The following is a 27966-nucleotide window of genomic DNA, read 5'->3' as shown; positions in this document are numbered from 1 at the left end:
TCATTGCTGATGACAAAACAAATAATGTTGGTATCCAATGGTGGAAGAGGCAACAATAATAATACAATTATCTTAAAATACTGTTAATTGTAATGCACTCACTTTATCAGGTAAAATCATACCATAACAAATTTTGTTTTTTTAAAAAAAAACAGAAACTACATTTTAAGAGGTTGGAGCTCATTGAGAGATAATAGTTTAATGCTAATTTAAATTTCCTCCCAGTCAACTATTTTTTTTTTTAACTTTTATATACTTTTCTTGCGTAATTACAATTGCAGCAAGTATGTTTGCATTTTCTGGACCAGACTAGTAACACTGTTCACAAGGTGATCCAATAACTACATGGAATAATCCAACATGCAGTTAATTTCATTGCTGATGACAAAACAAATAATGTTGGTATCCAATGGTGGAAGAGGCAACAATAATAATACAATTATCTTAAAATACTGTTAATTGTAATGCACTCACTTTATCAGGTAAAATCATACCATAACAAATTTTGTTTTTTTAAAAAAAAACAGAAACTACATTTTAAGAGGTTGGAGCTCATTGAGAGATAATAGTTTAATGCTAATTTAAATTTCCTCCCAGTCAACTATTTTTTTTTTTAACTTTTATATACTTTTCTTGCGTAATTACAATTGCAGCAAGTATGTTTGCATTTTCTGGACCAGACTAGTAACACTGTTCACAAGGTGATCCAATAACTACATGGAATAATCCAACATGCAGTTAATTTCATTGCTGATGACAAAACAAATAATGTTGGTATCCAATGGTGGAAGAGGCAACAATAATAATACAATTATCTTAAAATACTGTTAATTGTAATGCACTCACTTTATCAGGTAAAATCATACCATAACAAATTTTGTTTTTTTAAAAAAAAACAGAAACTACATTTTAAGAGGTTGGAGCTCATTGAGAGATAATAGTTTAATGCTAATTTAAAGTCAAAGGATGGTCACACCAAATACTAAATCTACATTTTTATTAACTTTCAATATTTGCTAGTTTGAAGTTCAGAAAGTCGAAAAAGGTAATCATGCCAGTGAGCAGCAACAGTTTATCTCCAATTACACTTTAATCAATTTTGCTTGACACAGCACTTAGTTCATAAAAACAAAAATATGCATTCAAAATAATAAAATTAATTTTTCGGGATTAGGTAAATTGGACACTCTAAATTGACCGCAGGTGTGACTATGAGAGTGGACGGTTGTCTGTCTCTATATGTGGTCCTCTGATGGACTGGCAATCTGTCCAGGATATACCCCACCTATCACCCTATGTCAGCTGAGATTGACACAGCGCCGCCCGCCACCCTCATGTGGAGGATAAAGCAGGAGAAGATAGATGGATGGATGAAAAATTCATTTGCAAGTCAGAGAGTCCCTTCTGATGAGAACTACACTTGAAATGTGGGTAAATTATCTTGGAGAGGCCATGAACACAACAGGAGTCTCTTAAAAATAAGTCTTTATTTTGTTTAACAAATGACTGAAGATGGTAGTTAAATCTGCAGGACTGAAAATAGATTTAGGGAACTTTTGATTGTTTATAAATACCACCTCCACAAAGTATAAATACATGTATAATCCCTCTTTTACACACTTAAGCAGTATTTCTATTTAATGTTTCAGCATGACACTTTAAAACTCCTGTAAACCAACAACACAATCTCGCAGACACACACAAAGTATTTGACTGATGCACTGTACATGCTAAAAGTTCTTGCTTCAGAAGTCAGAAATTAAAAAATTATGACAGATATTTACATATTTTTGACCAGAGCATGTACCCATAAATATTTATTTTTCCTATTTAGATGACACATTGAAAAGCACTATTCTTTGACAGCGGAGGCTCAGATTGTTGTTGCCAAAATGTCTCAGAGGGCATTTAAATTATGAACATCAAAATGTGTGAAACTCAGTTGGTGAGTACTAAAGGTCAATGATTACACAGAACAAGCACATTCTAAAAACTTAAAAACTGTAAAATCTACCATCAGAAAGGAAACCCTTCAATGTAATCTCTTTAAATACAGAATAAATCGTGGCGATAGCTGAATCAAAAATCATGTTACAAGTACATGTGACCCAGTGCTATATGTGAAAACGTGGCAGGGTGAGTGGCAGACCAGCATATTAGCACATTCCTTTTTTGATTGAATGATAGATAGAAAAAGCTTATTCATAACTTACTAAATAGAAAATTAAAAACACAAAATAGCACAGCTATAGGTCCAGGTGTTTCAGCATCGCAGAGTCACAGTGATGAGTCATCAAAGTCTCAATTTCACAATATATAAATTTTTCACTATTGGCAACAAGTGACATTTCCCCAGCATCGGAACATTAGTGGTTCATAAAACGTCAAGCTCTTGCTTCCTGTGCTGGTATTTCTTTCAGGTCAAAATGTGGAAAAGGTTTTCCTGATTGATAAAGATTAATACAACTAATATGCAAATGTCTGAGACTTTAACACTAATGCACGTTTGCGTTTGTTACAAATTTGTTGGATGCTGCTGTTGCTGGTAGCTCATCTCGTCACTCCATGTCATCCTCGTCAAAGACAGGTGCCTCAAAACTACACAACTCCTCATAGGTTAATCCTACAAGACATGAGAAAATATATGAATTTAACATGTGTATTATTTTTCTTTTACACATTTTAGTATTTTTTTTTAGTGTATGTTGACATACTTTTCCATTCTTCTATCTCCAGCTCACGACTCTCAAAGCTCTGGTCGTAAGGCTCGGCTTCAGGCTCGTCGTCTGGATCGTGGTACTGAGCGAAGTAGGGGTGAGCCAAAGCCTCGGCTGCTGTTATTCGCTTGTCCGTGTCCAAAACCAACATTTTCTCTAAAAGATCCACAGCTAAAAATATAAACAAGTCAAAAGAACAGAATCTTAAAACGGTGTCTGTGATTCCTTCATATCCAAGTGATCTGTTGTGTAGAGTTGTGGTTAATGCAGGGCTGGACAATATAGCTAAAATGCTTATCTTGATAATAACAAATTTCAAATCAGTCAGTATCAACCAGAATTAACCACATGGACATCACATCATTAATAGACTTCAGTGCAAGTTAAAGAGACCAGTAAACTGTGATTTTTAAACATTTAAACATAAATCACTGTTTTTAAGAGATTACATTTGAATTATTGCCAAGCTCTTTGTTAATGTTTTAATAAAGAGGACGACAAGAATTTCAAAATAAATACAATACCACAACAGATTGTGACCAATAATGATCCAAACTGATTTTTTTCCCTCTTATTACCTTGTGGGTTGGCACCAATGAACACATCAGCAAAGTGCCTCTTGGGCATTTGTGGCAAGGAGCTGATGTAGTTCCTGGCCTGGGAAAAAACAACAGTAAATCAAATGTCAGTTTCAACCAGCAGCAACATGCTTCCCACATTCAGCACTGCGCATTTTATTATCCAGACATTTCTTCATATTTCTGCCTGAAGCTCCAACTGCACTATATCCCGTAATCAATGTGGTTATAATGTTACACAAAGAGAATATATGTATAAGCTCAAACCCTTCTGTAGAATTCTTTTGACCCACATTTATGTCTCTATACATGATAGTATTTCTGAGTGGTGAGATTCAGGAAGTCAAAAACTCAAACTGCTGCAGTTGATAGTTAAAAAAAATAAAATAAAAGTAATCAATAGCATTGATGTGTTGCTTAGCAACAATATGTCTTGGTATAGTAGGAAACCAAAGCTGCAAGTGTGAAATTATTTTTGCTTTCTGCTTAAGATGCCTGGTTTAAACTAGTATTTAAGCTGTAAAGGTTATCAATACACACTTTAAATCATGTTTTTCATTTTTCTTAAAAATTCAAATTTTGTGGAAATAAAATAAGGCCTAAGTACTTTCGACAGTAAAACACAGCTGTCCTCATATTCTAAAGAAAGACTTAAAGGAATACGTCACCGATTTGCATGTGGCTTTGTATTGTTAGAATAGCAGTAGTAGTAGAAAAGAGAGATTTAGTTTGCAGACTGATAATTATTCTATTATGTGGAACAATATGTGAATTATTGAGAACTGTGCAACAACAACAACATGAACAGAAACTATAAATCTGGCCATGTCACATTCCGTGGCGTGGCTGTTTAACTTAGAGAAGACATTTTAAAAAACAACCTGTGTGAAATGACAAGCAAAAAAATGCATTCACCACATAGGTTTAGAGCCGGTGGTGACAACCTTTACAATCACATGCAACAAGCATGTCAGATAATACACAAATACAACGGTGACACTGGAAAACTGAGAATCCTATACCCCCACTTGACAAAAGTAGTCGTAACAATAACAACTAGGACACTGAGGAAATGGGTTTTTTGTTGCTCTTAAAAAAAACATGGAGATTGTGATACAGCGGGTCTGACTGTTCTTCAGCTTAGATCTCCTGCCTGGTCTGACAAGGGCAACAGTAGATCCTGCTCACCTCGTGGCTCGGCATCCTGCTTATTAGAGATGCTGGGGGTGTTCCTGTCAGACGCATTATCTGCTGAAGCTGGTTTATATCTATGAAGCTTGTGTCAAGGGGAGTATAGCGACAGAGCAGAGCTGGTTAGAAGCTGCCTCTCAACACAACAATGTGGGCCTCAACTCTAAATGCACGACAATGTTATGTTGACAAGCAAACAGCTTTTAAGCAAATTGGGACATAAAAGGTTAGAAGGATTATCAGATTTGGAGGAAAGAAAGAAACCACACAATGATTTGAATTGCAGGCAGTCAGTGGAAGTCGGCGCTCAATCACCTGTGTCACAATAATCTTACAGCAGGTATTTTGTTCACTCAGATTAAGAGGCAGAAAGCAAGACTCAAATCCACAAAGCTGAAGGATGGAAAACATGCGGTCAATTAGAAAGCATCTATAGTAAATTACATAGTTGTAGAGGAGAGTGGCAGGTTGCAATCTGGCGAGAGAAAAACCTTGCATCATTTTGTAAAACTCACAGAATCTGAAGATATTTTCATCAAGAGCTCAGGCCCTGGGGTTCCGACGACCTGCATGATTAGTTTCAACTGATCAATGTCTACAAGCACACGGTAAAGGAAGACCAGATGCTAGACGGAGGGAAATAATCTGACCTTGTGAATCTTGTATCACTTTAAAACAATGTTTTCATGTTAGTCATTTTGAACCTGTGAAAGCAGGTCATTAGGAAAGAGAAGAGGGAGTGGACCAATGGCAGTCCAATAGTGCCTACAGAACTTACAAGCGCAGCCGTTAGTCTGAAACAATACTGGCAGAGAGAGAAAGAGATAAAGACAACTGTAAGCAGAGACACTGCAGATTGTTAGGCCCCAGACGCAGTAATGTAGACAGAACATGGACCCGAGCCAAAAATGCACACTGACAATGTAGGAGGAGTTGAAGCACGCCAGTAGAAACATTGCAGTGGAGAGTATGTGTCAAGCCAGAGGGAAGTGTGCCAACAGGTACTGTGTGTGTGTTGTACTTTTAATAGAATAGCACCTCAGGCAGCATCACGTTGGAAAAGAAAAGCAAGTTTTCATCAGTGGACATAAAAAAAAGAAGAATTGCAAACTACTGTGCTGGTTTATCAAAAACATAAATCAGCCTTAACACTAACAAAGTCAATGTTAAATGCACACTGTAAATGAGAAGGATACGGTCAGTGCCAGGAAACAGAGTTCTTCCAGTGAGGAGTTCTGCCATTATACACCCCACTGACCAAATATCCACTGAAACACAGAAAAGAAGAACACAAATATTAGGATTTGCTCACACAAGAGAGCAAATCAAGCAAGATTCTTCATATGTCTATAAGTGTTAAATGAGAACCCAGCTGATATTAGCTGAATTTAGGGCAGAACAATTAATTGGAATTTTATCAAAATCGCATATACATTTCTTATAGCCAAAATATGTGTCAAATTATCATTTTTTTTTTATTAAATTACAGTGTAATTTGTGAACACTTAAAGTCGTTAAACGTTGGCCTTAAGCCTTTGAGTAAATGTCCTCACAAGGAAGGGAACATCGCTTTGGACCTTTGATGTAAAAAACTCTAGATTAAAGGGTACCATGGACCCTTGATACCTTTGACAGCTATGATACATAGAGGGATAGGTAGATATGTACTGTAAAATATCTAGCAATTTGGCTGGTGGACGTGTCTGTTCTGTTACTGTTAAATCAATAAATCGTCATTCACAGCCTGGAACATCAAGAGAATATTTCTGTGTTGTTGATCTGAGAGAGGCTTGGGTATATGTGGATGGAAATGAAACCTGGGTGTACGGCAAGTGGAAATAAATGTGCAAACCTTTTACGTGACTCTTCCTTGCCCTGGAGATTGAATAACTGAAGCAGTACCTACGAGTCAAGGCCATAGGAACCTGCCTACAGCTAACGACTTTGGAATGAAGTTTGTTTGCCACTGCACCTCGAAATATTCATAATTGGATATTTATATAAAACCGTTCAGCCCTTTTTGGATTTAGATGCATCATGGCATATGTCAGCAGATAAACGAAAAGAAAATGAGGTACAGAAATACTAAAAATGTTTGACTACAGGGGAGTAGTCAAGTTTCCTGTCCTCTTTATTTCTTAGTTGTTGATTCAAAAAGCAAACTTGTCAAATGAATATCTGTTGATATGTATAATTATAAGTTCTTAAACTGTTAAATAATATATATAGGTACGGTACACAGACCCAGTATCAGTAATGCTGTACCTGTCATGTTATAATGCATCCAATTTAACATGATCTCTGGTGCTCGATACCAACGCGTAGCCACGTAACCGGTCATCTCATCATCAGTGTGTCGCGCCAAACCAAAGTCCAAAATCTAAATAATCAAAAACAGATATTTGTCAAATATTCACATTTGTGTGGAGATTCAGAATTAAGCATTTTCTTAATTTAGAGCAGCAGTTCACTGACCTTCAGCTCACAGTCTTCATTCACTGCCAGGTTACTAGGTTTCAAATCCTGAAGGAAGAAATTTGGTCCAACTTCAGTTTAGTTAATAAGCAAAATATTTCCTTTAACACGAGTGTTTGCAGAAGTGAAATGTGATAAGGGGTGGGGGGCATTAAGGTTCTACCTAACAGGGGAGAAAGTGGCATTAAAAATAAAAAAAAAGGCTCTTACCCTATGAATGATGTCTGCCGAGTGGATATACTGGAGAGGTAAGAGGAGTACATGTGCATCAAATTACATCATCACTTCATGTACATAACACAGATGTATAGATTAACCAGTAAATATATGGTAATATATGGCACGAATCTTCTACTCAAACTCAAAAAAAAAAAAACAAAAAAAAAAACACCTAAAATGCTAAACTTACCTTTAACCCTCGGAGGATTTGGTATATGAGGAACTGCACGTGGTCATCTGTGAGCTTCTGACATTTTACTATGTTGTTGAGATCTGCCCCCATTAGGTGAGTCACAAGATACCTGCCAACAAGTAAAGATGGTCATCACAAATAAGACAAAAGACACAAATATCAGAGGGCAAATAAAAAAAAGCCAGCTGGATTTAAATCCATATACTCGCACTTGCAGCACATTTTTCCAAAGCTGTTTGCAAGAAAAAGCTAATTTTCCATATGGCTATGTGAGATTAAATCCAGTTTAGCTACAATTTAGAGACCTCCAACAAAGGGAAAGTAATTTACACACCCAGATAAACAGCATTAATGGGCCTACATCACTGCATATTTCAAGTCTTATCCCAGAGAATTTTAAAATGTTCAAACTTATGGAAGTGAGCAGAAGCAGGATGCTACTGTGGCAGTTCTGCAGCCAACACACTAGCCATGTGCAGCTTCACTGGTCTGCTGCTCACCAAATATCCATGTCATAAATACTCCTCTATTCTCACACGGCACAGAGAGAGCAAGGTTTTAAAAATAGCACCTGGTTATGCATGAACTTGTTCTTAGCAGCTCTCACAGACACTTTCCAAAGTTCACCCGCCTTGGAAAAAAGGGGGATATAAATAGTGACCTCTGTTTTCCTCTCTCCTATAGAAACAGGAGCATGACTGGAGCTGCGAGGAGCCTCACTGCAGTGTTGTGACTCAGTTTGTATTTTTAGAGCCATGGGGAACCACACTTACAGCACCTGCATACCCGAGATTTTTCCTGGATATTACATCGTACACAGAACAATTTTAAATGTTCCGGTAGATAAGCAGACAAAGTGAGGTTTCACCGTTTGAGTTTCTGCTTCCACACCCATGTTGTAATATTGTAATCCACTGACTGCTTCCACATTCATGCAGTAATAATGTACGAATTCCTGTCAACATATACACACTGAGATAAACTTTAGCATGCAAAAGGTTAAAGCACTATAAAACACTTCCAAGGCAATAAAGATTATTTCCATTTACATGTGCAATCTTGTATTGATTTCAGTCCACCATAACACTATGCTAATCAGGGAGGTGGGTGAGGCATCTTTTGAGGACAACTCTCAATTTCAAAACCGAGTCACTGCTGTGTTAAGTGTGTGGGAAGGTTGTAGCACATATTTTCAGTAAGATGTGTTATTTTACTAATGCTCATTACAGATGCACTGCACAAGATACAGGATTTTCAGAGACATGACGAAGTAGAGGGAGGAAACCTTTTTTCAATCAGCTCCAGCTAAAAAACTGAAGCTGATGTCATACCTTGATCAACCATTGCTAAAATCAGAAAGAAAAGTTCTACATGGAATTTAAAGTCTGTATTAATGCCACAAACAGCAAGTAACTCCTTTTTTCCCCATTACTCCTGAATCCACCATCTCTGGTAATTATTCTGTCGGAAAGAAATCAAATATTTCAGCCCTTCTTTAATTCAGAGAACACTTATCTGGGCCTCAAGCCTCCAGGTTCCTGAGTTCTGATCCACAAAGTCCACATATTTTCTGAGGATTTAGGTGGTTTCCTCCCACACTAATGACATGCAAGTTAGATATGATAAACAAGCTGCCAAAGTTGTTGGTCAGGGCTTGAGATATGAAGTATGAAACAGATCTGTGGGTGCAGCACCACCAACTGCTTTAAAATGGTTAAATGATTTAATTGTGGAGGGTTCATTTCCCATACTCGGAAACTAGAAAATATGTAATGAAAAATGCAGGAAATCAGATCTTGCTTCAAGTTTTCAGCAGAGACACATTCTTATGTCGGGTGTCAACGGAAATCAATTACAACTAGATTTTTTTTGAGAAGAGGAAAAATCCATTCTACATACAACAAGGGGAGGAAGCATGCACGTCTGAGGAATTAGTCACTGTTCAGCTGTTCACTTCCCATTTCTGACAACTTTCAACATCAACAAGTTAGAACTACCTGTTTACCAGCAGCAAAGCAGCTACAATGTGTCACAAAGCCAGAGAAACAGAAACATAGGAAAATAACTTTCGTAGCAGCAAGAGTGAATAACTAATAGAGCAGACGGTCTGAAAAGTGGTCCAGTGTGTTTTGGCCTGCTGGACTGCCTCCAGATGTTTCCCAGACACAGCTAGGATTGTGAGAAACTAAAGGCTATACTTGAATCAAGAACAATTGTTGCTGAGGTGATACTGTGCCCCCAGCCAAAGCGCACAGAGAGGGAAAATTGGCATTAAAGTTGCTATTTTAGACAACTTACACATCAGTGAATTCCTTTAGAGAAGTAGCTGGGGAAAAGACATCTAGCAGTCCAATCACCTGTAAAAAATATGAAAAACACCATCAGGTGAAGAACACCAAGAACATTGGGTAGAACCTAAATCATTAGATTACAGATATAGAGATACTACATAACCAAAAACTTTATTTCATGCCTGTGATACACTAACTAAAAAGGTTGAGAAAAACATTGACTTACATTTTCATGTTTCATGTGCTTGAGCAGCCGCAACTCTCTGTATGTTCTCTTGGCGTGGATGATGGACTGAAATGGCCGAGAGAGCTTCTTCACAGCCACCTTTAAAACACTCTTCATATCATACGCAGAACTGTCAAGAAAGTGGTCAAAGATCTTAGTTTAACATTTTAAACTCATATGTAATATTTCACAGTTTGTGTCACCATGTGCTACTTTACAGAGCTCAAAGTCAGCACTGAGAACATAAAAGTAGAAACGAATTTAAGAAAAGCAAGCTGGTCATTTTAGGCAGATGAAAAAAACATTTTCACATGGCACAAGATGGGCTGAGTGTGCTTTCAAAACCAAATGAGGTGCAGTAAAAGCTGCTGATGGCTTAGGAAAAAGAACGGCATCAGTAGATAATGTCATCTCTAAGCCCTGTAATGAAGGCTTGTTGTCTCCAACTGGGCTACATCAATGTTAAAATTTTAAAAATGATCTTCAACCAGTATTTTCACAAAGCCAACATAGCTGCACATAAAAAAAACACTAGTTTGATTTTTATAATATTGAATATTATTGTGTCTCAATAGGTTGAGCAGGTGATCCATTTATCACGTTAACAGTTCAGTCCCTAGCACCTCCTGTACACATGTCAGTGATGATAATCACCATTGACCCCACTGATCTTAAAAATTGTCATTTGTTGCCATCAGTGACCAAATGTGGGACACTTTTAAAATAAAATGCAATCAATCCATCATCACTAATGTTGTTTATTCATTTCTGATTCTGAAATAAAATAACTACTATTATTATTATTACTTCACTATGATCATTGATATACTGGACAAGCCCAAGGTGTGTGCCATCTCAGCATGGTCTACGAAAGCTGCTCCAGAATGGAGTAACTGGACAGAGATTAAGTAGACAAGGACAGGGTCCATCATGTCAATATCTAAGTCAGTAAGCTATTAAAAAAAAAAAAAAAAAAATACTGGTGAGCAGCCATTAATCTGTCCAGCAACAGATTATCCTATTGCCCAGCAACACAGCAACAGCACAGCTGTCTGCTTCAGTTTGCAAAACAAACATCTGCCCACTAAATCAAGTGCAACCCATTTTAAGCAACACAGTGTCCAAGGGTCCATGCTCCTTTAATATGAAGCACAAGTCAGTGACGTGCACCCTCTCTCCACTGAAAATGGTAACACTTGTGCCTATCAGTACTTAGTGGTAGGTTTATAGTCCTGTCATACACAATTAGAAGTGTTATTTTAAGTACTGCTTAATTTTATTACTAATAGTTTTAACATTTTAGTCGACAAATGTCTAGTGTGCCAAATTATGTCCATCATAAACTACTGTATCAATCAATCAATACATTATTCAATCACAGGTGCACATCTTTAAAATGAATTTAAATAACTCAAGATGTGAGCAATATCTCAACATTTGTCTACTCATAAGAAACGGGCAGCTAAGTTGCTGAGTCAATCCACAGTTCCTCTGGTGTGTTGAAGTGTCCATGACACTATTAATAACATTATTATTGGCTGCTGCTTCACCTTAAACGATTTGATTTATATTACGTGTTTGTACCAATATTAAACAGCCTCACACCTGAAGCTTTAAAGTAAAAAGACTATGCAACTGTTTGTTTATCATTAATATATTCAACCAATCAGATGTACTATTTAATACTATTTATTATATTTAATACATATGGACTGCATTAGATAAAGACATTTAGTTTAAATTATATCAGACTGAACATACATATTTCCAATATTTGTTTCCCAGACTCAACTATATCCATTATCCTCATCACAGCACGATGACAGGTTACACCACCTGTTGGTGGCCGGTTTTATTGGTGGTAATTGTTTTTGTTAATTATTTAATACTTACCAATGAAAGTACATAAACAATATTTTATATACAAGGTCATTATTACACATCGACATAAGTATTACAGTACATATGCAGTATCTGTAAACTGCAAAGTAACAATTTTGCTTGCATATAAGGATATTCAGATTATGTGATTTAAAATCATACAGTATTTGTACAGATTAGAATGCAAATATAGATTAGATGCTATTGTTTTAACCTCTACGTGCGGCTATGGTGAGTAAGTGAGTAGAAATACAGGCTGATGAGTCAGACTGTAAAATGCCCACTCATCAGATAACCGCACTTACATTTCTAACATTCGAATATTGTTGCAAGTAAAAAAGTTTGTTGAAGTCAACGGGTGTGAGGTTGAAGAGGCTAGTGACGGCGTTTTACGGGAGCATAATAGGCGACAGAAAACAACTTTTCTCGCTGAGAGCCGTCGAGGCTCCACCTTACTAGCCAAACAATCAGGGCGAGCTAAGCTCACTTTAGCATCTGCAGCACAGGCCTCGTATTAATGAATGGGAGTGAAGTTGGACGCCAGGCTACAGCCCACGCACAAACTTAAGAGAACAAGTAATTTACCACACGGATCCGTAGGCGCCAGATCCCACCGGGGACAGGTTCTGGTAGCGCTCCGGCACTTCCCATATCGTCTTGTTGACCTCCTGTCGATAGAACACGGGTCTCTCTTTCTGCGACATTCCTGCAGAACCAACTGCCGACCACCGACTGCACTTTCTGCGCCTCAAGGCGGCGGCTCCTATCCCCCGAACCCGAGTTTAACTTTCCCCAAGTAAAGGGAATGTGCGCGAAGTCAAATGTAAATCGCCTTTACAAAACTTGAATACGTTTCGAACGCTACGGGGCTACCTCCGCGCTAAAGACTGCTGCGTGCACGTTTTTTGCACAGTTTCGCTTCTCTCTCCGCTGTTCGCTCTCGGGAACCTCCGATATTGCACCCTGCTTGCAATCTATGCTCGCAACACATCGCAAAGTCTCGCGAGATAACACGAGCCGGGCCGACAGGAGGGATGTGCTGCTTATTAGTGATACGGGACAAAAATAACAGTCCTCTACCTCCTCAAAAGAACAGTCAAAATACTGTTTTAAAAATCACAAAACTCTCAGTGGAGCACTGCGACTAAATGCTTGAATACTATAACTATAATAGTATAATTGTGAATACTCGCATTTTGCCAGTGTTTTCCACTTTACAAGACTTTAAATGTGTCAGGGATATCCAGTAATAGGTAATGGGTTAAAAAAAAAAGTAAAAGTAATAATAATAACATTTTACCATATATTTATGTATATATTATGGGGTTAAAATTCCCAAATGAAAGACCACAAAGGACACATTTTGATAAAGAATCATTTTAAAACAAAAATCACATTAAAATACAAATGAATGTGGCATAACAGAATTACACAGACTGTATGTGTAGGTTTAGTGATACAATGTTTCTGTGCTCTGCTCTGTGGGTTCAAAAGGGAGCACCTGAAGGCAGCATTTCAGGACAATCCTTATTCCTAGAGATGCACATTTGTTAGTTTAGAGAATGTTGGTTTTTTTTTTTACTTCAAGGGGGGGAAAAAATGATATCCTTAATTTAGATGCAGTAGAAAAGGTTAACAAAAGACATAGTAAATAAAATTCACAACTTAAGACTGAAATATATGGTCATTCTAATAAAAAATAAAGACAAAGAACGACTAAGAGAAAAAAAAGTTACAGTTGTGTGTAAAATCCACAGTCAGGATCTTAAATTATTATTTTGAAACATGCCATAGGTTTTTAAAATACAGAATATCCCCAATATGGAGACTTTCTTATTTCAATATTAAGTTTGGAAACCTACCATATAACAAATAATACTAAATAAAACTGCCAAATCCTTAGATACATGCACAGTAAGCCTGTATCTTTTGTAATAAATAAATGCATTCACAGCCCATCTCTGTTTTGTACGGGAGAACTCAATAAAAACATAATTTGGAGCTCCATTGATGTCAAACCATCTCTGCACTTAAGTAGAAAGATGTGCTTATTCTCTGATTTAAGAATCATCCGAGTCTGAGTCTTCTCTTTGGAAGCGTGAAGATGACTTCAGGGGAACAGAGTCAAATCCATCCGATGATCTCTGAAAACACATGGATCATAATCTGAAGCATTAAAAGCAGCCTTATTATGTGCATGTGTGTGTGCATATGCATGCGAACGGAGTGGTAACTCACCTCTCGTGAAAACGATTTCATTTTGGTGAAAAAGGATTTCTTGGTGAGGTCCATGAGGTCGTCCTCTGCGTCCTCTCCCTCCATGATTGCGCAGCTGTCTGCGGTGGGCAGCTCACATTCTTTACCCCCAGAGGTCATCACCAGCTTGGAGTATTTATACTGCAACCTGCAGGTAAAGAATGACAAACAATGCTATATTAACATATTTACTGTTTACTGTTATATTTATTTAATTGAGGTCCTAGCTTTGTTTTTATTGACTACAATGACACATTAAATGCTTCAACAAACACCAAAGGAAATGCAAAGCTCAGTGGTCTCACTTGCGTGTCTTCTTCCAGAAATAACAGCTCACACTGATGAGTAGCAGAGCGGCGATGATTCCTGTAGTCACACCAAACTTGAGCCAGAAATCAAGACTCACACAGGCATTGACTTTTTGTGCTGGTAAAGATTCTCCTCCAAAACACTGCAACGGCTGCTGCCACACATATGTGGTTTTCTGAAACACAATCCAAAAGGTTGAACTCCCTGACATTTGATCACATGTAAAGTTGTCCCTATAATATTGTCTGACATTACTGGTGTATTCAGCATTTTCAAAGGTCTAGTGTGTAAGAATTAGTGACATCTAACAGCGAGATTTTTATTTAAACTCTCTTTAAGGATACAAAACTTAGACTATTTTAATGTCATTGCACACTTATTCAAACATACAAATAGGTAGGGGTGGGTCAAACTATCGTTTTGATGATACTTATCGTCGTCCTTCCTCGATAATCATTACGCCAGGGCAAATATCGATATTTCAATTACAAGATTAAGGAGCTCTAAAGTAAACAGTCTTTGCCAGTTTCTCATATGCCGGGCGTTGCTACCTCATGTCTCCTCGAAGGTGATGCTGCTCAAATGAATAAGCGAAACTTTGGTGGAAGAAGAGGGAGTTTACAGCGGGCTAATGGTGGAGAAAGCTACGTTAAGAGATGCTCCATCCATGTTCAATACTTAGACTTTGTGCATTTTGTTCTCTATGCTGTAAATAAATAGAGAAATCCTGCACTTTGGACTTTTCACAGATTGGTTTCTCCAGTTAGACAGATATCGTCGTGGACCATGTATTGCGTATCGTATTGTAAGGATATCCCGCAATTCCCACCGCTACAAATAGGTAGTAAATTAAATTCCTGCTAACCCTCCAAAATATTACACACTGGACCTTTAAGTATTTATTTCCACACATCACCAGGTTCAATTTGATCCGTGTTGGATTTGCTGGGGAGGTGAAATGGGTTGTTTTTTTTGTCAGTAGGATATTACCTGTATTCCCTGGAGACAAGCGCTGACAATTTCTCTGTAGTGGTTTTTGGTGCAAAGTGGACAAGCATGCTGACTCTGCCACAGCAAGTGGAAAACGCAACCATCACACGTCCCCTCTGAGCAGTTACTGTGGAGGAAAACAAGGGATGAGATATATGTGCACAAACCTTCCGTGGCAGAAGCTTTGTTCAGCTCCGCAGGGTTCAATATGTGACGACATACATGTGTTAGTGTCAAATATGGCTGTTTGTCAAACTGAATGTTGTCTGGAATGCATATTGTCAGGGGAGGAGCTGAGCTTGGTTATGGTTGAAGATACCTTGGCAGTGTGATGTGGTCTTTAGCAGTCACTGTGGGCTCACACCTCAGTCTGATGGTGGCTGACCTGCCTTGTTTACAGGCCTGAGTCACCTTACTGGACCTGGAAACATCATAAACACAGAGATCTTGACTTATTTTGCACCATGTCATATGTTTATACTCTGCACATTTCTTAAAACAAGGTTTATCACAGTGTGTGGGGAAAAAAAATGAAGAAATGTGATGCTATTTACTTGTAATAGAATATGACATCAGGCAGGCTGGACTCGGATGGAAACAACCACTGTGGGGAAGAAATGCCACTCAGCGCCGTGTCAGTGGTCACACCTACACAATGACAACATGCAACAGATTTTTGTTGTCTGATTAATGACATGCACACGAGTCAACCAACCAACTCTTCCTCTAGCCACCGTACAAAGATGGTGATTAATGAGCATTTTTTTAAAAACTGTTTCAGCTGAATTACTTTTATCAGACGCCAGAAAAGGTAAAAACACACAAGAGACTAAAAACCAATAAAACACGGTTGAATTGGTTGAATTATAGTGTTTACCATGTTCTTAGTTCACATCTGCTACATGCCACTAAACACAAACTACGCACACATTAAGCACACACTAATGATGTGAAACAAACAAGAGGAAAATCCTGACCCTGCCCACCACCAGTGCCAGGGGCAGTCTCAGCAGATTGCCTCCTGGTGGCTAACTGCTACCTTCCTTCTTCCTGGGCTTCACGTTTCAAACCTGAAGACTGCGAACTGTCCTTACAAATACACAAAATATGACAAATATCTTCTCTGATTCTCTGCAGTTCAGTGCATACCGATGAGCGAGTCTCCGATGACGAAAGGCTGGGAGGACACCACACTCTGACTCCTGATTTCAGAGGGCACAATGGTGGATTGGCAGACGTAACCTTTGACCATCCTCGCACTATCTGTTACATTTTCCACGCAGGTAGCTGGCAAACCACCCTGTGAGAGAAACACGGCAGGTTTACATAATGTCGAAATAACATTTTGCAGGAATTATAGCACAGGTAAAAAGTACATTCTCACCTCTTTCCCACACAGAGTCACATTAAAGTGCTGGAAATATTTTAGGCCTTTGTTGGTGAAACGGGAGCCGCTGTTGAAGCCGGTGACGTTTGCCAGAGGAGAGAAGTCATAGTGCAGCAGTGGCTGTCCTGTCATCTGCACGCCCAGCGTACAGTCGCTGAGACAAGCTGAATAAGCCTGGAGGGGGAAGTCAGGACATTAGACATGGAAATATACCAGGTGGTCCTTTTGTCCACTGACCAAATAATGGCCCATTTTTAATGTGTAATTATGAACAAAAACATTATTTGAGTTGTAATTTCAGTAATTTCTTCTATATTGTAGAAGTAGTTATTGAGTAGGCCTAATACACATCTGCACAAGTATATGATTCTATTGGAATATAACATGACAACCTTGTATTTTTTATGCGATTATGTGATATGTGAGTATGTTTTTTGTTTGTTTTGTTTCTCCTTACCTCGTTTCTCTCGGTGTTTGGGCCACACTGAATACACGCAGCCTCTCCGACCGGCTGCTCCGCGCTGATGTAGGAGTTTTGCGAGCATCTCATACACTGTCCCGTGCCGTTGACCATGTAGTGTCCAGGCGGACAGGGAACGCAGGCAGAGTCGGTGTTGTCGGTGCTCAGAGCACAGTGGCGGCACTGCGAGGCTACACCTCCGATCACATTGGTGAGGTGGATGGAGTAGATCTTTGCAATGTCACCACTGTATTTCCTCTCCTGCGGGAGTTTTTTTTAATATCATATCATACATTATTGTATAACTCATTATTTATTTATAATTTGTTCATTATATTATTTTGAAATCAGGCATTCAGCATCAAGAGTATACGACTATATACATTCACCTCTTTGTATTTCAATGAAAAAGGGGGAAAAAGGAAAATACTTTCACTTTTACTTCTTAAAATATTTTTGTTGCTAATACTTTTTCACTTTCACATTTAAGTACATCAATGTAAAGGACTTCCTCCACCACAGTCAGTTTTGCATATATGCAGTGCTCATGTAGTGCAAAGGTCATTTAGATTTTTCCACAACAGACACACAGCTCCAGACTGCCCTCTGGAGTTAAAAGCAATATTTTTATAGTCAAACTTTACTTGTACTACTTATAAAAGTCAATGACAAAGCAAACACAACTAAGACTTAAAGATTTGAGAAATCTTATTGTAACAAGATAATCTTGCACTTGCGGATGCTGACATCTCGATCAGTCTGTGCTGATCAGGGGTTTTGTTTTAAGTTTACTTCCTGTGTTTCTATCAGTTATTTTTTTTTCTCTTGACAAGTGAAGCTGCTGTAACTCATATTTGGGCCGTGTTGTTGTTTCTCACCGTGAGAAACGTCTCTGTCCGTTGAAATGACCACCTGAAGCTGACAGTGCTGTTGCTCTGGATCAGGTAAGAGTACGACTGTTTGCTGTTGCTGCCTTTCCACTGCTCCACCACGTTTTTATTCCACAGGTTATTACCCTAGAAATGAATGACATTCATCTCGTAATGACACTCACACTCGTGTCATGACATGAAGCATGCACGAGAAAAAATGAATTATCTTTCACTCACGGCTTGGAAGTACAGTCTGCAGTCGGCTGTACACACAGTTTCAAAGACAAACGTGATGCGAGACAGTTCACCCCGTTCACTGTCTTTAGCCAGGGACTCAGGCAGCCTGCGGAGACATTTTCATACACTTTATTTAACACGATGACACGGTGAATACATTATATGTGTCATTTCTTCAAGAGAAGTGTGTGACTGCACCTGTATCCAGGGACACTGAGCGTAAGCATAAGAAGATCCGTGTCCTCGTCCCCAGCAGTGGTGTAAACATAATCTCCAGCCACCTCCCAAGCTGTGATTACAAATAAAAATAGTAACCCATTCATATGCTGTTCAACCATCAATATTCATGTGGAGCATTCTGAAAATGAGGAGACTATGGATTAAAAATACAAACTTTAAAAAAAAATTGATTGACATGTTATATGTGATATTTTGCTGCAGATTCAGTTTGTATTGCTATTCGGATTTATTGTGATTCTGCAAGCGATCCAACAATATCATTAATTTTTTTTTTCCCTTCCTAAACCAAAATTGAATGATGTCCAAATTCAGTGCACATTCAATGTCAGTCAGTCGGTCTGTGTGACATGTATCTAAACCGAATGGGACAGTGGGAAATAACATGTATATAACAATAAGAAGAAAATGAAATGTTTGTAAAAAGCATACCTCAGTGTTCACTGAGGTACAGTATGCTTGAAAAAAATGAATGAAAAGAATAGAGACTCTCAAAGCAGGACACAAATGAATCTGAAAGCATTTATTTTGAAATCCTCGGATTGCAGATAACATGGACAAACAGAATCATTTACCTGTTTCTGTTCATCAAGCGAGTAGAAACAAAAAGTTCTGATTCTGCAAGTTCAGCGTTCAGTACCATGTAATATGTTTTATAAATGATTTATTTTATTCCGCAATGTTCCGAGGTGAGTGTGTGGTTTATTGCTCTGATGTTTGCTCTTGCTGATGCTTTGCGGCGGCATATTCTCTCACCCGTGTTGTGGTCGTAGTCACTGAACCGCTGTCTGAGGATGAAGCTCTTCATGTTGCTCGGCATCGTGTTCCACCATTTGTACTCGAGGCCAAGCACTGGCTCCGTGCCGACAGGGCATTCGTCACAGGCTGCGAGTAAATCATGTGTCATTACGGCAGCGTAAACATACAGGATTTAGTAAATCAGGGTGCATGTGGATGAAACAGGGACTAGGGTTTATCAAGGTTAGTTTAGTTTTAGGTTGAACGTTTGTGGAAAGCGTGCACAGTGAGGTCCACTGAAAACAGACTTGATTTAATTGTCATATTTGTTGCTTCTGTACCAAAGCATAGTTACTCTTCTCAAATTGCTTCTCAAACATTTTAAACATCTCCAGCAAAACAGTAGCAGACACGTCACCTCCAAAATCATTAGTCTTATAATTATAGTATTATTAGCCGTACAGACCTCGACAACAGAGCCACCACTATCACACTGCACATGACTTTTATCTGATCCTCTGAAAACAATCAAAGGTTTAGTTTTGGCACGAGTTCTGTCCGTTCTGCCAAAGCTGCTCAAAATAACAAGCTTAACACTGTGTGAAGATGTGTACGTGCTAGGGATCGGACGACACCACTTATCTGTGTCCGATACTGATATCACAAACTTGAATATCTACTGATATAGTCATTTTAGACCATTTATGAACTACGAAGCTATTAACAACACATTTGTGCTGACTTATTTCAAAGACGCAATTCTCCAACTGTATAATTAATATTGTTCTCCCAAAAAAAAGAAATAAACAGTCCAAACATGACTCAGCTAAAATGCTTTTGTTGATTTGTATTATTTTTATTATATAGGATTTATTATGGATGATCGGATTGTATCTGACTGTCCGATATCCAATCCACTGATTCTAACCAGTACTGGACCGATACTGATTCCCCATCTCTATTACTGTACATATACAGCTTACACTCACCAGCCACTTTATTAGGTACACCTAATCAACTGCTTGTTAAGACAAATATGTTGGTTTATTTGGTTTTGTTTCATGTTTCAGTCCTGTCTGTTGCTCTGGTTTTTTTGTGTGATCTGATTTTCATGTGTTCCTACTCGTCTTTTGTTAGTTTGATTTGTTAAAGACTCTCTTTGTTCATTTGGGTCCTCATACCTGTTTCTAACAAGGTATGGGTTACAGCTGAAGAAGACCACACCAGTGACACTTTCTTTAGGTGTGCTGTGTACCTAACAAAGAGGTCAGTGAGTGTATGTGAATATAAATGAGTGAACACATGTATGTTTAGATAGATATAAATGTGAATATGTATATTTATGCCCGTTTATATACTAATATACTTAATCTACTGTTTTTTCTTGGAATTGCTGATTGTTGTCATTTCTGTAATTTCTTTCTAGTCTTGGCTCACTGTTGGTTGGTTGGTGGTGGTTTTTCCCTAATGGTGCATTACTGCACTTTTTTCTGAATTTAATCATAGAGTACTTCTCTTCTACTTACTGTTTCTTATATTCTAATTAAACTCTTACATGTGCATTTCACTGCAAAATGAAACCATGAGGTCGTTATGAATCATATGAATGTGAAACACAAGTAGTGAACTGATAGTGCACCTGTTCCATTAGAGTAGAGACCGCTGCTGCAAGGCTCACACGTGGAGGAGTTGGTGACAAAGAAACCCGGGTTACATGGTGGACAAGTTTGCTTCTCCCCTGATGCAGGAAGCATCACTGATCCTTCAGTGGTCTCATTGCAGATCTTTGGCTCAATCCACTTGTACATAAGCTGCGTCTAAAACACACAACCAGCCAGAGACATGAATAAAGGGAAGAAGCCACCAGTGGCCCTATGACACACACAATCCACCAAGTTCTATTTAAAGAAAGCCAAACCGCTTCACTTGTGAAAGAGAAACGACACCATGAATGTGCATAAATGCAGCCTCCATTTAGTCCAAATTACCTTTCCCTCAGAGTCACAAGGAGTGTGAGTGTAGAAGTAATCACTGTTTGTGCACGCAGGTCTGGGTTTGCAGATCCCTGACCCAGCCTCTGAAAAACCAACCCAGTGGAAAGAGATGAGGGAAAACACACAGCTAACATCAAGATCCAGTGTTTGATGGTTCATACGTGAGGCAACATGTGAATACATCAGCAGGTGCAAGTTCAGACATGTTAGACGCAAAAACGATGCCAAGTTCATTCACAGATCATTAGACATGCAAACATGAATACCTGCATATTGGTCTTGTTCACACTGATGGCAAACAGTGGCCCCCTTAGTGGAGTAGGTATTAGCAGGGCAGGCGGCACAGCGGGCAGATCCTGGTTTTGCACTGTGGGTGCCAGGTTTACAATGGAAACACTCAGATGTGTAGGCCACACCTGGAGGGAGAACATGGATTGATTTTTAATTATTAACAGGACATAAGGAATCTTGTCTTTAAAGCAATAAGACCCGGGTCCATGACCTGGTCGGAACAAGGGCCTTTCTGCATGGAGTTCTCCCCATGTGTGTGTGGTTTTCTCTGAGTGCTCCAGTTTCCTCCCACAGTCCGAAAACATGCAGATGTGGGAATTAAGCAAATTGGACACTATAAATTGACTGTATCATACGGTGTGAGTGTGATAGCGGATGGTTGTTTGTCTCTATATGTGTCCCTGTGATGGACTGACGACCTGTCCAGGGTGTACTCCGCCTTTCACCCTATGTCAGCTGTGATTGGCATCAGCGAACCCTCATGTGGAGGATAAAGCGGTAGAAGATGAATGGATGGAACAGGACAAAAGGACCTTGATACGTAAACCAAATGCTTAGAAATCCTGCACCCAGCATTGTAGAGGTGTTCATTTACCTGAGATGCCGATGTCTCTTAACAGCACTGGTTTGACAGCATCACCCAGTACAGAGTAGGCAGTGGTTCTCCAGTACAACACATTGTTGCCCTTTTTCAGCTCAACCTGCACATGGACAGATTTGTTTTGTTTTTTTTTTCAATAAAAGAGAAACAGAATAGATAAAGAGAAGCAGATATGAGATGTTGATGCCAGCAGGTGTTACACCGCTCCTGTACTAACCTGGTACTTGCTCCATTTGTCCTCTGAGGTCTTCATCCACCGACTTTCAGATTCTGTAGACTGACACTGGTCATTCTGGATCTACAGGAGTAGGAAGAAAATAGGGAGACGTTGCTTAGTATTCCCCTGGAAACAGCCATATAAACACACTAGAACTCCATTTTGACAGCCACTTACAAAGAATTCAAAGTAGATGTTGTTGTCTGGGTAGAAATACTCGTAGGTCACAATTCCAGGTTTCTTCAGACTCACAGCGTAGGACAGCACTGCACTACACTCATCTGTGTTTGAGGCTACATAGTCACCCTTCGGTGTCCAGGTTGAGCTAGAATAAAAACAGCAGCAAGAATAGTTTTAGGTCGGGTGATACAAGGACTTTATTTTCATATGCATAGTAAAGGAAACACAGCGGTTTAGATCATGCTCTGAAATTCTCATTTTTCCTGTCTGCCTCCTCTCACCAAACATGGAAATTTAGCACAACTAATAGTATTTTCAAGAAAGTCAGACTGCCATTATCATGCAGGAGTATAAAAGGTCCAGTGTGTGATTGAATACAACGTTTGTGACTGTGTTTTCAATTTATTTACTATCACCTAAAACAGGGGTCTGCAACCTGCAATCTGTGGCTCTAGAGCTGCATGTGTCAGATTCTCTGTGGTGGCTCCCTTAGAGATCAAGGAGTGGAATCAAAGTGTTACGTATAATATTATGTCAACTAAAAATATGGGTCACAACCTATGTCTACGTCAAATGCGATATTTAAAAACCTTTTTCTCACAATTTTCCACAAATAATGGGAAAACACAAATAGCTCTGCATAGACCTGGGTTTTATTTCAAAATGGGCCTTTTTGTGTGTGTTTTCCTTTGTCAACAGCTATGAAATGTCAACAGTTTTCTTTTTTGTAGTTCTTAAACTTCACAAATACAACAAACTGTATATAGATACAGTATATAACTTTATACATGATGTTATCTTTATTTTATGGGTCAAATAGTTTTTTAATTATATTCTCTCTTCTTATATCTTGGTGGAGAGAGAAGGCTTAAAAATGGCTCTTCTGATACTAGAGGTTGCAGACCCCTGACTTAAAGAACTGTTGTGTGCTTGTTTCCATTGGATAAGCTCTTTATATTACATGGGGAGAGTCTCCTCTACCATGAAGTCCACCAATAGGATGCAACTAAATTCTACGCACTGGTAAAAAAAAGTGAGGTACAGTAAAATATTTACTTAGAGCAGTTGATGTGGCTATCCTCATTGTTCGATGACACTCCATATGTGATAAACCCTGTTGGTAGGCTGTCCCACTCATCGAACGCCACGCCGGTGCCCAGTGAGTAAGTGCCTGCAGCACACTTCTGGCACTCCTGTGACTGCATATCAAGAAACTCCCCTTCACTACAGGAGAAGGCTGTGAAAGAGGGGAAAGGGCCACAAAGAGAGAAATGAGACTTTATGGAGATGGCAACAAAAACAGACACAGTTAAAGGTTTGGAGAAAATGTGAAAATGTCTCTGTGAAAGTAAGAAACTCACTGCACTGAGTGCCTTTGACTGGATCTGGTAAACCTGTGCACGTGTTGGCTTTGTTGGGAACGGCCACTCTCCATCGTGAGCCAAGTATGTCACACTCCGTGTACTCAAAGTGATAGTCGGACTGGAGAGACATGACACAGATGTGAGTTTCACACAGCTTGATACATAAAGCACTGTGTGCACGCTACAAACATTGTGTAATCTCTAACGTCATGCCGTCACTTTACTGTCATGTGTTAAAAAGAAAAGCATCTCGTCCTCGGATTTGGAACCATAAAATCTTAGTTGATCAATCACCTAATTGATTAAGTGACTGTTGAAGCTCCCCAAAAGACCGACCCATGTACACGTAACAAGAATTAAAACAGTAAATTAGGTCATCAGACAGTTTTATACCTCAACATCCATTTTCCAAAACCAGTCCTGCCTCTTATTCAAATAAACGTAGAAGCCAATATTTACCGAGGCGGCGTCTCAACTGTTTTAATCTTGTTCATCAAGGACGCACTTCAACTCTGCACCTTCAGGGCTTATTTACTTGGCTATGGGGGAGAAATTGTGATGCATCCAATTTGCATTTGGTGCTTTGTGTTTTTGTGTGTGACAAACACTTCCCCACCTATACGGGTGTTGTCTGGTGGGCGACAGTCTCTGAAAGCTTATCTTGTTGATCTGACACCTTTTGAAACAACAGTGTTATCTTTAAGATTTTGGTCCCTGACCAGCCCACTGTTGCTTGGAAGGTCACCCAGAGCTAATCCAAGCCCACACACAGCCTGGCTGGATTAATAGTTAACAAAAACACAGCCACAGCAGCAGCAGCAGCAGCAGCAGCAGCAGTGGCCCCGCTCAGTGTTTTCCATTAGAGCTGCTACATTAACTGAGCAGGTATCAGAGGAACATGGGGGGTTTTGGGAGGATCTAATGTAAAAATGCATCAAACTAGAGATGGGCTGGAGCCTAATCGCCTACTTTACACAAACATGAGGAAACCAAGGCAACAGGACATCATGACCGCTGGGCCTCACGGTCAATGGGCTGACATGGAAACAAACTCCACTGGAAAAGGCAGCTGCTACCAGGCATCAAACCTCCATGAGCTCAAAACAAAACGTCTCTGACGGGTGCACATTCTGAGATCATTTAGATGTTCTGTATCAGCGAGAGGACGAACAGAAATGCTTTGAATATTATCAAACAGTACTGTAACGATGCAAAGTCAACACAGAGCCGAGCAGAGGAGCAGACGATGGAGCATATGGAAGATCTGGTACAAGAGCGTGTGAGAAGTGTAACAGCAACCAACGGCTGATGTAACTCAAACACTTACAAAGTAAACATGTTCATTTACAGTGCTGAAGGAAGCCAAACAAAGGTTTGACTACAAGTGTTAAAACACACTGTTGTCAATTCAAAATGAGTCACATCAGAAGATAAACATTTTCCTTGTTACTTCTTTTTAAAATGAACTAGGGTTTTTTTGTCACTTAGAAATGTTGCATCTAAATATAATTATACAAGCACAGACTCCACAGAATTAACTTTAACTATAAAGTCTCACATCTTTAGATCCTACGTATTTACGTTGACATGCTGATAATAACGCCTTTGTAAACTCCCAAACAAGAACAACTGACAATTATGAGACGTTGTCACGGCTTGTTTTAAATGAACAACATCATTCTGCTCACCTCTTTGCACAGCGGCAGATCCGCAGAGGTTTGCGCGAAGAGCAGCCACAGGGAGACGTGGCTCAGGTGAATCAGGCCTCGGTGCTGCATCGTCGCCTTCTGTCACAGATGAAGTGACAGTCACTGGTTCACCTGCTCTCAGGTGCTCACAGCAGATCTTGTCCTCCCCGTGACTGCCGGGGGAGGAGGAGGAGGGACAACACTCAGCATTTACTGGGAGGTGATTGGCTGTGGTGATTTTAAACAGTGTTAAACCACTTTAAGGGTGTAATGTTAGTCACAGAAAATGTTCTTAATTAATAAGCACTTCATTAATAGGAAGCTATGAACAAATTTAGCTGATTCTAATGAAAGATTTAACCCTTAAAATGCCAGGTTTTTGTCACGATGTTTTTAGAGGTTGTTTTTTTTTTTTAGAGTTTTAGTGACGGTGCCATCTTGTGGAAATACATCTGACCTAATTATTGATATCAAATACTAATTAATTTTTACAGATTTTAACTTTTAACTAACTAACAATCTGAATGTCAATACAACAAGAGACAAATATCATGAAATGATGTAGTGACTTGATGTTAATATTAATGTGAGAGTAGCTAATCGGCCTACAGTTCCTGAGCAAATGTATCTCGCATAGATTATTAAATGTTATTCGTGTATTATTTATTTATTTATTCATTCATTCATAGATATTTATGTAAGCACTTGTAAACACGTGGTTTGGTATCGACATTTATTTCGAGGCAAAGGAAGCGTTCGTCCACAATTATTTTGAAAGATTTAACCGGAAGTTTGAAGGTTGCTTAGAAACCTTGTTGTAAACGTACATTTTGGTTTTTCCTTTTCTTTCTCTCTTTCCCTTTTTCTTTCCACGCTGAGCGTCGAGGTAAAGATGTCAGGCCGGAATCCTTTCTCTTCTCCAAAGTTTGAAGATGATTTGACCTTAAGTGGTTTCAGGCCGCAGCAGGTAAGTGATTCATTATCTGAGAGAACTTTGTTTTGAAAGATTTAAATGTGCTTTATTCTCTAAACCACTATCTGACTAGTGTGTTTGATATTAGAAATCATTTATGTTGTGATATTAATATGGATTTGTTTTATTCATCTCATAATTAACTCAACCCAGATTAGGAATATATATAACATGTAGGTTTAAACACAACATTTAGATATTGAAGGTTATAATGTTAGGTTTTCATACCAGGATTCATTTTCATGAATGACCTTCAGGTCAGATTATAACACAGACCTAATTTTTAAGCCCTTTATTGTGGGATTTGAGGCTTTCTTCATCATGGTGCATATTCTCACATTCAGCTGCTCTGTTAGTCTGCTTTTGGAGACCTGATCAACTTTGCCTTTGATCAATTGAGTCAAAGTGATACACATCAGTATAAAACAATTAGGGGAAGTATTTTTTTGCTATAATTCACTGACAAAACATTGCATTTCAGCCAAAATTCAAAAACAAACTGGAATACAAAACTTAGAATTGAACCAGCAACCATCCGGTTATGACCCCAATTCCGTTCCTCTTGACCACAAAAAGCAACGTGACTCAGTCCTAACGATACAGTAGATCACAACAAGGGTTTTACTGTAATGTACTGCATATTTACTTTAGGAAAACTTGACATTCTCTAGTTAATTCTTAAAAACTTTAAGGGTTTTTTCATCAGACTAAATTTCCTTTTTAAATTTGAGTTTACTTTTCCTCCTTCTCCCCAACGTGAAGAGAAAAACCTATCAGAAACCAACACACATGGCCCAAACAGATGAACCCTGGAGCCACCTCCATGATAAAGCCACGTTTGCCAGCACCCAACGGAGTGTCATGCTCCAAGGGTATCAGGTAAGTTTCAGAAAAAGTTCTGAAACTTCAGCAATGTTTTTAAGGCAAAAATCTATAGTACAGAAATGAACAGATGCACTTCTTTCTTGACCTCAGGCTCCAAAAGACAGCCTTGATTTCCAGCTGAAGTCGGTCTACGATCACAACAAGGACTTTTTCCCAAATAAGAACCAGATTTTGTACCAGAAGGCAACCGCTTCTGAGGAGAATAGGTGGGTGATCGTGATGTTACACTGGTGTGGTGCATGTCCAGTGTCACTGTGCAGACAGTGGCATTTCAGGAAGCAAATGAACAATGTTAACTTATCATTTTCCATATTCATTTGCAGGAAACCGGAAAACATAAGCTGTCAGGACAAGCCGCATATGGAAGACGAGGACATGAGAGTGTGGGTCGACCCACAGAGGCGCTCCATTTACAGCATCAAGTGAAGAAGTGATAATTCACAAACGTATCATCAGAATAAATAGCGTCTTATTATCAACTGCCATGCATAAATCAAACAACCCTTGGGATTGATT

The 27966-nt window shown here is 38.9% G+C and overlaps 3 protein-coding genes across 5 annotated transcripts; 1 reads left to right on the top strand and 2 right to left on the bottom strand.

The window, feature by feature from the left end:
• Positions 1–1468: 1468 nt before the first annotated feature.
• Positions 1469–12758, bottom strand: mapk14a (mitogen-activated protein kinase 14a). 3 transcript variants are annotated; one of them, XM_058642978.1, is made up of 12 exons: positions 12357–12753; positions 9891–10020; positions 9672–9730; positions 7371–7482; positions 7172–7201; positions 6962–7009; positions 6752–6866; positions 5683–5754; positions 5002–5081; positions 3296–3374; positions 2715–2888; positions 1469–2623 (listed from the first exon to the last, which is right to left on the bottom strand). In XM_058642978.1, exons 1-12 carry the CDS (start codon positions 12473–12475, stop codon positions 2559–2561), a joined length of 1083 nt encoding a protein of 360 aa, XP_058498961.1. In that variant the 5' UTR covers positions 12476–12753; the 3' UTR covers positions 1469–2558. The 3 variants fall into 3 exon arrangements, with proteins under 3 accessions (XP_058498961.1, XP_058498960.1, XP_058498962.1); XM_058642977.1 differs by lacking the exon at positions 5002–5081 and adding an exon at positions 4484–4563; XM_058642979.1 differs by lacking the exons at positions 1469–2623; positions 2715–2888; positions 3296–3374 and adding an exon at positions 4571–4879 and having other exon boundaries at positions 12357–12758.
• Positions 12759–13132: 374 nt separating this feature from the next.
• elapor1 (endosome-lysosome associated apoptosis and autophagy regulator 1) lies at positions 13133–25735 on the bottom strand. The gene is made up of 22 exons (XM_058644147.1): positions 25593–25735; positions 23902–24022; positions 23597–23777; positions 22538–22685; positions 22361–22441; positions 22138–22243; positions 21518–21667; positions 21246–21334; positions 20897–21074; positions 19276–19404; positions 18481–18571; positions 18283–18388; positions 18052–18189; positions 17171–17434; positions 16711–16887; positions 16476–16626; positions 15881–15974; positions 15646–15747; positions 15327–15453; positions 14333–14511; positions 14010–14175; positions 13133–13915 (listed from the first exon to the last, which is right to left on the bottom strand). Exons 1-22 carry the CDS (start codon positions 25680–25682, stop codon positions 13832–13834), a joined length of 2952 nt encoding a protein of 983 aa, XP_058500130.1. The 5' UTR covers positions 25683–25735; the 3' UTR covers positions 13133–13831.
• A 703-nt stretch (positions 25736–26438) lies between these two features.
• Positions 26439–27943, top strand: cfap276 (cilia and flagella associated protein 276). Its single transcript, XM_058642988.1, has 4 exons — positions 26439–26559; positions 27328–27444; positions 27541–27656; positions 27774–27943. Exons 1-4 carry the CDS (start codon positions 26485–26487, stop codon positions 27874–27876), a joined length of 411 nt encoding a protein of 136 aa, XP_058498971.1. The 5' UTR covers positions 26439–26484; the 3' UTR covers positions 27877–27943.
• The last annotated feature ends 23 nt before the right edge of the window (positions 27944–27966 follow it).

The sequence above is a fragment of the Solea solea genome, chromosome 11 (genome assembly GCF_958295425.1).
Source record: "Solea solea chromosome 11, fSolSol10.1, whole genome shotgun sequence".
Classification (NCBI taxonomy): Eukaryota; Metazoa; Chordata; class Actinopteri; order Pleuronectiformes; family Soleidae; genus Solea; species Solea solea.
Note: the sequence above shows the minus strand (reverse complement) of the source record. Positions and strands in the feature narration are given on the sequence as shown.

Bases quoted from the DNA above. Each gene is read 5' to 3' on its own strand.
- mapk14a (XM_058642978.1), bottom strand. From the start codon at position 12,475: ATGTCGCAGAAAGAGAGACCCGTGTTCTATCGACAGGAGGTCAACAAG. The intron at 6,867-6,961 runs GTCAGTGAACTG...TTGATTATTTAG, and splicing joins ATGAAGACTGTGAGCTGAAG to ATTTTGGACTTTGGTTTGGC. The intron at 5,755-6,751 runs GTACAGCATTAC...TCTGTGTTTCAG, and splicing joins GATGCATTATAACATGACAG to TGGATATTTGGTCAGTGGGG.
- elapor1 (XM_058644147.1), bottom strand. From the start codon at position 25,682: ATGCAGCACCGAGGCCTGATTCACCTGAGCCACGTCTCCCTGTGGCTG. The intron at 22,244-22,360 runs GTTAGTACAGGA...GTCCATGTGCAG, and splicing joins ACAAATGGAGCAAGTACCAG to GTTGAGCTGAAAAAGGGCAA. The intron at 15,748-15,880 runs GTAAATAGCATC...TGATGTTTCCAG, and splicing joins GATGTCATATTCTATTACAA to GTCCAGTAAGGTGACTCAGG.
- cfap276 (XM_058642988.1), top strand. From the start codon at position 26,485: ATGTCAGGCCGGAATCCTTTCTCTTCTCCAAAGTTTGAAGATGATTTG. The intron at 26,560-27,327 runs GTAAGTGATTCA...CCCAACGTGAAG, and splicing joins GTGGTTTCAGGCCGCAGCAG to AGAAAAACCTATCAGAAACC. The intron at 27,657-27,773 runs GTGGGTGATCGT...ATTCATTTGCAG, and splicing joins ACCGCTTCTGAGGAGAATAG to GAAACCGGAAAACATAAGCT.